The sequence below is a fragment of the Hordeum vulgare genome, chromosome 7H (assembly GCF_904849725.1).
Source record: "Hordeum vulgare subsp. vulgare chromosome 7H, MorexV3_pseudomolecules_assembly, whole genome shotgun sequence".
Lineage (NCBI taxonomy): Eukaryota > Viridiplantae > Streptophyta > Magnoliopsida > Poales > Poaceae > Hordeum > Hordeum vulgare.
Genome location: NC_058524.1, coordinates 604,161,150 through 604,172,341, shown reverse-complemented (window position 1 = coordinate 604,172,341; position 11,192 = coordinate 604,161,150). Strand labels below are relative to the sequence as shown.

Below are 11,192 nucleotides of genomic sequence, written 5' to 3'. Positions count from 1 at the left end.
GACGCCATCGTCCTGCGCTCATCCGTCCAAATGCGAAGACTCCAAAAGATCTGTCGTGCGTAGCACCTGCCAACCAGGCATGACTCAGTGTAGCACCTGTCGGCCAGGCATGACTTGACAGCTCCACCATCTCTTGAGCTTGCCAGTGAACACTAGATGCAGTATCATCCAATCAAATCTCAGCAACTTGACCAAAAGTCCACCATACCAGCTACACCATGCGTGTACTTTTCGTTTCTCCAAATCTTTTAGTTGTCCGATTGGTCATAGCTGTCTCTCTCAGTCCATGAACTAGCTACTTGGCATGGCAAGAATACCAGTCCACTGTTACACACTAGTCGTCACGTCGCTATAAGTAGCAGCTAGCTTGCACTTGGTGTTGTACCTATCATTCTATCCTCGCAAAGATAACAAGTAACTAGATCGATCGAGCAGTGAAGGGGAAGAAATGGCCGGCGGCGAGGGGGCCGCGGCGGTGATGTGCACGCCGGCGTTCGTGGGTCGGGTGCTGCGCAGCCGGTGGTACGTGGTGTTCGCGTCCATGGTGGTGATGGCGGCGTCGGGGTCGACCTACATCTTCGCGCTCTACTCCAAGGAGCTGCGGTCCGTGCTGGGGTACAACCAGCAGACGCTCAACACGCTCGGCTTCTTCAAGGACCTGGGCACCAACGTCGGCGTCGTCTCCGGCCTGGTGCAGCAGGTGGCGCCCACCTGGGCCGTCCTCCTCATCGGCGCCGGCATGAACCTGGCGGGCTACCTCATGGTCTACCTGGCGCTCACGGAGCGCACGGCGGCGCCGCCCGTGTGGCTCATGTGCATCTACATGTGCGTCGGCGCCAACGCGCTCACCTTCTCCAACACCGGCGCGCTCGTCGCCTGCGTCAAGAACTTCCCCGAGAGCCGCGGCATCGTCATCGGCCTGCTCAAGGGCTTCGTCGGCCTCAGCGGCGCCATATACACGCAGCTCTACCTCGCCATCTACGGCGACGACGCCAAGTCGCTGGTCCTCCTCATCGCCTGGCTCCCCGCCGCCGTCTACATCTTCTTCGTGCACACCATCCGCGTCCTGCCGTACCGGCGCCGCGCCGAGGGCGACGAGCCCAACAGCAGGCCCTTCTTCTGCTTCCTCTACATCTCCATCGCGCTCGCCACCTACCTCCTGGTCATGATCGTGGTGCAGAAGCAGGTGCCCAGCTTCTCCCACGCCGCCTACGCCGTCGGCGCCACCGTGCTCCTCCTCATCCTCTTCCTCCCCCTCGGCGTCGTCATCAAGGAGGAGTACACCGCCGTCTCCCAGCTCGAGGAGTCCCTCCAGCACCCGCCGGCCATCGCCGTCGAGGAACCAGCAGCATCAAGCGCGGCAAAAGATAAAGATAAAGACGACGACGGCCGCGACGACCCAAAGTGCGGCGGCATCACGGGCTGCCTCACCGTTACCAACATGTTCAAGCCGCCGGCGCTGGGGGAGGACTACTCCATCATGCAGGCGCTGGTGAGCGTGGAGATGCTGGTGCTCTTCGTGGTGTCGGTGTTCGGCATCGGCGGCACGCTGACGGCCATCGACAACATGGCGCAGATCGGCCAGTCGCTGGGCTACCCGCCCAAGAGCATCAACACCTTCGTCTCCCTCATCAGCATCTGGAACTACGCCGGCCGCGTCGGCGCAGGCTACATGTCCGAGTTCTTCGTCGCCCGCTACAGGTTCCCGCGCCCGCTCGCCCTCACCGCCGTGCTCCTCGTCTCCTGCGTCGGCCACCTCCTCATCGCCTTCGGCGTGCCGCAGTCGCTCTACGCCGCCTCCGTCATCCTCGGCTTCTGCTTCGGCGCGCAGTGGCCGCTCCTCTTCTCCATCATCTCCGAGGTGTTCGGCCTCAAGTACTACTCCACGCTCTTCAACTTCGGATCCGCCGCCAGCCCCATCGGCGCCTACGTGCTCAACGTGCGCATCGCCGGACGCATGTACGACGCAGAGGCCGCCAGGCAGCACGGCGGAAACGCCGCCGCCGTCGGCGACAAGATATGCAAGGGGGTGACGTGCTTCAAGCACGCGTTCCTCATCATCACCGGGGTCACGCTCGCCGGCGTGCTCGTGTCCCTAGTGCTGGTGTGGAGGACGAGGAACTTCTACAAGGGTGACATATACGCCAAGTTCAAGGTGGCGCCCGTCGTCGTCACGGGCACAGCAGCCGACGGGAGCGACCGAGGAAGGGAAATGGTGGAGGGCACAGCTACAGTTACAGAGGACGGTGGGGCCAAGGAGGGGAAGAAAAAGAAACAAGATCAGGTCAACGACGAAGAATTTAACTGATCACCCAACACATATACTCTACTAGTACTGTGCTAATTTCGTTCGGATTAAATCAATGCTTTACTAGGAAAGGTGTAGATGAACGTGTACTGTTTGTCATGTTACTAATTCTTATATGGTTTTTTTGCTAATTCATATCTAATACTCCTTCTGTAAACTAATATAAAAACATTTAGATTACGAAGTACATGAGAAACAGTTAAGCCATGTGCAAAATCCCACCCTTAGATTTTTAAAGGTGTGCCTAGGGCACATTTAGATATGCCATAGTTATTACACATCTGAATGATTAAATTAAATAGTAAAAAAAGAATATACACGCGAATCTTTACGTAAGATCATTGACATAGTACTTAGATGTCAATAATTATCTCATATCTTCTTAAAAAAAACTTATATCACATCTAGATGCGTTGTAGCAAAATTGTTTTCTTAATGCTAAACACGCGGTCAGAATCTTGTCCTTTTTCTTCTTTTGTTGTAGTTATTTTTTCTTATGGCACAATATCTGGTTGAGCCCATTTCTATTTTTATGTGTATATTTTCTTGGGTTGCTACTTTGTGTGGAAAGACCCCAAGTGATAAAAGGAGGCACATCAGCTTGTCTATTTGCATTCTTCACTATCTCTTTTCACTTTGTTTAACTTCTCATATATTTGCGATTGACGGGGACATTTTTCTCACCTCAGTTGCAAGTCTCAGATCGATTTGCAATTTAGCCCGACCAGTTGCAATTTCATCCTTGACTCATAACTAGACCTACAATTCTTTTTACCGACTTGCAACTAAACACTATTTTTTTCATCTAAGTTGCAAGTCCACTCTCAACTCGCAACTGGACCGACGTTTTTATCCTAATTGCAGGTCCACCCTTAACTTGTAGTTGGCTCATTTACTTTGGCCTCAGTTACAAGTCTAGCCTTGAATCAAAACTAGGATGATTTCTTTTGTCCTGGTTGCAACTTCACCCTTAACATGCAGCTAAGCCCAATCTTTTTTCTCATCTCATTTGCAAATCCACACTCAACTTGCAATTGGGTCAACGGCTTTCTAGTCCTAGTTGCAAGTCTACACTCACTTTGTAACTAGGTTTATTTTTTAGCCTCGGTTGCACACTACTGCAGGAATGTCTAGCAGTGGTGGGTGCAAAATGGGAATTAGTGGCGGGCTAGGAGCCCAGGAAAGCCTGTCACTGGCTTCCTATCACCGGTAACAGGCCACCAGTGACGGGCACCGGTCCGTCACTGTTAATCAGTTAGCAGTGACGGGCAGAAAATCCGGCCCGCCACTAGTAACTCGAATACCGCTAGCATTCCTACTTTGTACCAGTGGCGTGCACCTAGCCCTGCCTGCCTCTGCTAGTTGTTTTAGGATTAATAAACATATTGTAGTTGTACTATGATGTACAGAGTACAGTTTCTGTAATACATAGTACTATCAGATGTGCATACACATAACATATTGGCTGCATGGAGTATACAAATTCACATTCATCATAATCGATATACAAATTTACATAGGCTCACATGTGGATGGCACACAGATATCATTAATGTTCTAATCGACAAGAAATAAAATAGGAAGAACGGATGGGCCAAACAGAGTAGGCGTTGCTCCTCCTAATAGCCTTCTGCTCACTAGTTCTTTCCTAATTGGCTCTCATCTGCGAAAGAAAAAGAAATGAAGTCATGAAGATATAAATCCATGAACAAGATAAAAAATGAGCATCAACGGGTGAGAATCCACCTGATGTGCATCTAACAAAGAATGAATGTAGCGTGTTTAGCTTGTTCATTCTGGATTGTTTTAGAAGAGATGTATGCATCACTACTATAAGAAAAAGAACTTATAGATAAAGACAAGGTAACGTTGCGCATTTAACATCTTAAGTATAGGAGGAGAAATCATTTATTAGCATGTAAACTCCTACAAGCTTCAAAAGTTACTCTATGAATTATAGTATATTTAATACATCAAGAACACTCAACATTAACTGTCCATCGTCATAATACTTGTTGGGTTAATAATTTACAGCCGTAGTTAGATTCAGGGCCAACAAGAAAACGTTTATTAACATAAATGAGATGTGACACTAGCACTAACATCATGGTTGGACTCTCATGTTAAAGTACTTGTATTATCAGGTTAAAGTAGCAGGAGCAGAAAATGCAAACAGACAATAAATTGCAAGACCCATGAAAGACCTAAGATTTTAAGTACCAACTTAACATACCGCTTCATGGACAATATCTTCTGATAAGTGCGACTCACGATTTGCATTTGAAGAACAAATAAAATCTCACAACTGAATGAACATGAACATAGTGACCCCAATTTGGTAGTCCATTATCAAAGGATATAACACCAAAATCACAATAAGATAACAACTACATGTTATTTGATAACGAAAAAGGTAAAATACAAAAGTACTACAAGAAAATTGTTGCAATCTATGAATTGTATCAACTGAAAACTAAGAAAATATTAATGCAAAAGTACTCAAGTATATGCTTGGCGCGTGCCGGTTGCGAACAATTAGCTTCTATTTTATTCATTCAAAAACTATCAAAGGAGGTGTCTCGATTTGTTGGAAGGCCCTAGCATTTATCTATTCCAATCTTGCCAAGCAATGAGCAAGATAATAGATCGAAACCAACAACACATGAATCCTGAGTTGATCTAATTCACCATTCTAAGTTCTTACCATGCTAGACTGATGCTAGATATAGCATAGCCACTAGTACGGCAAAATTGCCAACGCAACAACTAATTTTAGCTGTAAATGGAGCGTCTCTAGGTTAGGGAATCATCAAAGGAAACCAGACACTTTCCTGACAGCATTGCAGAGGCCGTATTGCACCTCTATGACCAAAATTTGGACACTAGGGACAATGTTCTCCTTGCTCCCAGCCTGCAATGCAAGTATGCAACTAAGGGCCGAGAAACTAATTCAGATCATAGATCAGCATTATTAATTGACACAGATACACTAGCCAATTGAGATATGTACCATGATGACCAACTCTTGCTCTCATAGATTAGCATCCACCACGTCGATGTATCTAAGTGTAATTTTGTAGCAACTTTTTTATTTTCGATGAAGAAATAAATTTCCGTGATCCATTGTAGCCCATTTTCACTAATATGAATGCTGGTCCTAATGCTCTGTGATCTACATGATCACAGTACCAAACTTGATTGCACGCAGGTGCAAGAAAATATGAGAAGCAGTAAGAAATTGCTGTCGGAATTAACTTCTATGCATTCTTTAAATTATCACTATATTGTTATTCAATGAAGTCTATTGCTGAATAAAAAGTATAAGTATTTCTTATAGTTTTATCTAATGTGAAGTATATAAGAGGTCATCAAGTTACATTCAGTAAACATGGACAAATATTCAGTAAACATCCAGATCGAAGCAACCTACAAGCAAATGAAGGACCGAAAGAGAAGGTGAGGACATGAGGGATTCATGCCCACGCACCATAGTCGGAGATCCTTCATCGCCATGGGTGTCACGCCCAAGATGCGACCCTATCCTCAATTTGGCACGAAGGCCTCGTCAGGGATAGAAACACATCTCGTCGTGTCGCAAGAATGGATATCGTTACAAGTACATGTACTGAAAAGAAGAGATATATAAAGAGTTGGCTTACACTCGCCACAAGCTACATCAGAGTCACATCAGTACATTACATAATCATCAAGAGTAAGAGCAGGGTCCGACTACGGACGAAAACAAACGACAAAAGAAGAACTACGTCCATCCTTGCTATCCCAGGCTGCCGGCCTGGAACCCATCCTAGATCGAAGAAGAAGAAGAAGAAGCAACTCCAAATGAACAATCAACGCGCTCGTGTCAAGTAACCTTTACCGGTACCTGCAACTGGTGTTGTAGTAATCTGTGAGCCACAGGGGACTCAGCAATCTCATTTCCAAAGGTATCAAGACTAGCAAAGCTTGATGATTGAGGCATGGTTAAGTGGTGAGGTTGCAGCAGCGGCTAAGCATATATTTGGTGGCTAACTTACGAGTACAAGAAATAAGAGGGGGAAGATCTACGCATAACTGACGTGAACTAGTGATGATCAAATGAATGATCCTGAACACCTACCTACGTCAGACATAACCCCACCGTGTCCTCGATCGGACAAGAACTCACGAAAGAGACAGTCACGGTTACGCACACAGTTGGCTTATTTTAATTAAGTTAACTTCAAGTTATCTAGAACCAGTGTTAAACAAAGTTTCCACGTTGCCACATAACCGCAGACACGGCTTTCCGAAAAGATTTAACCCTGCAGGGGTGCTCCAACTAGTCCATCACAAATTACCACAAGCCGCATAGAAATCCTCAATCACGAAGCTCGCGACCTCGTCGGATTCCCTAGTGGAAAACCTCAACTCTGAGATTACCCAAAGCATCACCGGAATCCCGATGCACAAGATATCTCGTCAAAGGGAAAACTAATCCAACAAGGACGCCCGACGTGTCGACGATCCCGATAGGAGTCGCGTATCTCGTTCTCAGGACACGACGGATGAGCTAGACGTCGGGATCGCTAAACCTCCGGGTGACCAGAGGGGCGCCGGACATCGCTCAGGTGGGACCAACACTCATGAGGAGCACTGGCCCGGGGGTTGATTAAATTATCCTCGGGGTCCGGAAAGTCCCTATGTAATTTTATTAGGTGTTTAGGCAAATGTAGTACCTAAGTTGGGCCTTGCCAGACCAGCTTTAATCTAAAACGAATTATCAAGGGGGTCCCCATAACAACCACGATCGTGTTAGGAGCGCTCATTTATGGAACATAACACCGGTAGCCGAAACTAAGGGCGCAAAGGTGGAACAAAACAGCAGGCTAGAAAGGCCGAGCCTTCCACCTTTTACCAAGTATATAGGTGCATTAAAATAAATAGCAATTAATATGGTGATACAACAAGGAAACCATGTTATCACATGGAAGTAACTGCACTTGCAACTAGCAACCTAACACAGGGTTAAGCAAGCGGTAACATAGCCAATCAGGGGTTTGCTAGGTTGAACAGGTTGATGGTTTTCATGGCAATATTGAGAGGCTGATATTTAACATGTGGTAGGCAACGAGACATAAACGATAGCAACGGTGAAACTAGCATGGCAATGATAGTAATGGTATCTGGGAAAATGATCATCTTGCCTGAGATCCCGCTTGGAAGAAGAATGCCTCCGTGAAGCAGACGAACCGACGTAGTCGAACGGGTCCTCACAATCCGGCACGCTGCGGAACTCTATCAAGACGAAGCAAACCGGAAACACAAATCAACACACGGAATTCACCACACGACGCACAACACATATGATGCATGAGCAGTTGAAAACATGCACGTCACGGCATGACAATCCACACAATCAAACACTACACATTAAGTGAAGTTCAATATGCAACGAGTTGCATATTGACGAAACCCCACGTTAACTATTTAGTTCTATCCCGATTAAATACACGGCAATATTAAATGTGGTTAAACATGGCAAGAGGTGAAGTGTAAATAAACTACCTATCAAGGTATTTTTAATGAGGTCAGAAATGACATATAGCATCTCCGAGACGACCTCACATGTTAATTTACAATTCTGTCCAGATCTGAACTAACACATCTAATTAGTTGTTAAACAGCAAAACAAATAGGTTCACGTGATTCTACGCGTCATGGCAAGCAATTTACACTTAGAGATCATCTCCAACGGAGCTACGGATCAAAAGTTACAAGCATCGCAAGATATGATGGCATGAATGCAATATGTGTGCAACGATGGTCACGAGCACTTCAAAACATACAACCAGCAGGAGAAAATGAAACTACACGAGATTATAAGCAAGTTTCATATAGGACACGATCAAATCGGAGCTACGGTTCAAAAGCTACGAGCAAAACAAGAAATGACTACAATCTGCAAAAATCAGCCACATAGCACTTTCTACGCCCCACAACTACGAGCTGCACAACTCCGACAAACTCAAGCAAGGCATGGCACGAAAGAGGGCAAGAAGCACTAATACAAACAACTAACAACAACTAGCATGGCATCATGGATCACTAGGGAAAGAAGACACAACATGGCATCTCACACACTATTTCAGACTTAGTGAAAATTATACCTCATGAAAGTGCAGTTTTCGATCTGAAGCAATATTGACAGCAGCAAAATTCTAAGGTACAGGATTCCAAATGGCATGAAAGTTTATAGCATGCTAGAGAATCACAAGGGATACAACTAACTCCATTGGACCAACCTCAAAAGAGCTACACATCACAAGATACAAGCAAGACAAGACATCAAAAAAATATAACAGATTTCAGACTTAGAAATATTTCAACTCCTCCAAATCAGCACTATTTCTAGCAACTTGAGAGAAAGCAAACCACACCTAAACATGCATTTCTATTGCAACCAAAAATACCAGGGGCTAGTCTAAACACCCAAGAACAATTCCCTAGTTGACAACTTAAGCAAACGGGACACAGAATAAATCCTACGAAATAAACAAGAGGGCAACATGGCAAAATATCTCGCGAACTAACTTCCTCTAATGCTAAAACTAATTGCACAGAAAAATCCATGGGATTTTTCTACCCGGGAAACATATAAAATATGTGGGGTTGCACAACAAAATAAAGCCACACATAATTGCGGGAAAATAACCTATACACGGGAAAATAAACTACCGGCAAAACCCTATGCGTAAAAATACAAATGACCGCTCTAAAATACATGCAAAAATGATTCCTAAAACATGGACATTTAATCTACGGTATACGGACAGTTCGGACACGCACGAGAAATAACTACGGAACGGATCCTATTGAAAAAGCACGCAAAATGATGCATTAGTCTCTTCAAACTGCCTCAAATAATTATGCAAGTTAGAAATTCGGAATCTACGCGGAAAAATACACAAAATACATATCTAAATCTTCGCGATCCGACTTACGGATATTAAACTACGGGCGTTTTAATATATTCTAAACCCTGAAAATGAATAATTCGCAACCCTAAAAAAATCAACTAATGGGCCGAAAGCGCATGCGCAATATAACAAACCAGTGCATAGGCTTTACATAAAGGGGCTGGGGGGAGCCTCACCTTGGGCCGGAAGGCTGGCTTGGCCGAGGTAGCTGGGCCGAGGGGGGAGACACTGGGGAGCTGCTCGCGCTGGCGGTGGGGAGGCCACTGCCCAGCTGGGTCGGCTCGACCAGGCCTGGAGGGGGGCGCAGGCCCACGCGAGGCGAGGCCCAGGCTAATGGTTCCTCGTCCCCTCGTTCTCCCGACCTGGGACTGCTCGCAGCGGCGCAGCAGGCGGGGCACCGACGTGGGGGTCGAATACTGGCGAGGGGCGGCGGGATCCGGCCGGGAACGGGCAGATCCGGCCTACCCGCACCGGATCCAGGCGACAGCGAGGCGAAACGCGTGCGGGGCGGCGCGCGACTGCTGGCCGGTGGCGGGGAAGACGCCGGCAGCTGGTGGACTTGGCCGGCGGGGCTGGTAGCGCATGGCGGCGCGGAGGCCGAAGGGCAAGGCGGCGGGGGAGGCTGCAGCTAAGCGCGGGAGGCGGCCAGCGGGGCACCGGCGAGGCGCGGACGGCGGAGCTCGGCGACGGGAGGAGGGAGCTCGGGGCAGAACGTGGGCGGCGGCGTGATCCGGGCCTAGATGGGCTCGGCGGGCCCGAAACGGGACTCGCGGGCCGGCGGCGGCTGCGGGAGAGAGAGGCTGCGGGAGGAGAGCTAGGGTTAGGGGTAGGTGGCGCAGAAAACAAGGAGGGTTTAGAGGGAGGTTGTGTGATATGCATGGGGGGTATTTATAGACAAATGGGGGGGGGCTAGGTTTAGCGAAAATTCCGCCCCGGTTCAACCGTGCGGTCGGATTCGGACGATTCCGAATGCAGGAATGGGAACGCGGCCATGTAGAGGGGATATCCGGAGACGAGAGGGAGAACGAGCGGCGCGGCACGAATTTTAAAACACCGACACATGTCCGACGGTAGACCGAATACGGTGCCGCTACGGTCGACCGTTCGGGTACCAGACGGACTCCGATTACGACGAAATTTGACAGGCGGCCTACCTATATATAAATAAAACCGCACGACAAATTCCAGCTTAATCGGAGAAAGTTTTATACACGCTTTAAAACCACAGTTACGAGGTGCCGCGGGCACGTGCGTGTGCGGTCAGGCTCGGAACGAACAACGACGTGAACCGGCAACTAACAACGGATGCAAGTTTTGAAAATAGGCGGCAACGGAGACGCCGATGCAATGAAGATGATGCGCATGATGCGATGATGATGCGACAAATAAAAACAAACACAGGACGAAAACGGAATAGAAGGGGGAACTTCGGGGGCGTCGGCATAGGGCTGTCACAACTCTCCTACACTACAAGAGGATCTCGCCCCGAGATCCAAGAATGAAAGGGGGAGAGGATGAGAAAGAACAAGAGGTAAAAACTTAGTCGCTTCTTTGACAAACGAGTGAAACCAATGATCCTTGAAGGTTGCAAAGAGATGAGGAATGATATGAGAAGGAAGCAAGAATTCACGGAAAATTTCGGCAGCACTTCGGTAGGAAAATGGGACAAAAAATTCGATAAGATGGGAAAAATAGACAATATTCATAACAAACAACTAAATAGAGCAAGGGAACACCATGATCTTGGTAGAACAACATAATAGACCCAAAAGAGCAACATCACAATGCCTCCGGAACAAGAGAATATGAACTAGCTCAAGCGGAAGAAGAAAATGAAGCAAAAGAATGACAACTACTAACTCCAATGAACTTGGCAAGCATCCTTGCAAGAAGAATTGGACGGAGTTGTTGGAAAAAACAACAACGAA

At 47.3% G+C, this 11,192-nt stretch overlaps 1 protein-coding gene across 1 annotated transcript; it reads left to right on the top strand.

Annotated features, from left to right (window-relative positions):
* The first annotated feature begins 348 nt into the window (after nt 1-348).
* On the top strand, nt 349-2,515 carry LOC123410393. The gene has a single exon (XM_045103330.1). It carries the CDS (start codon nt 449-451, stop codon nt 2,306-2,308), a length of 1,860 nt encoding a protein of 619 aa, XP_044959265.1. The 5' UTR covers nt 349-448; the 3' UTR covers nt 2,309-2,515.
* The last annotated feature ends 8,677 nt before the right edge of the window (nt 2,516-11,192 follow it).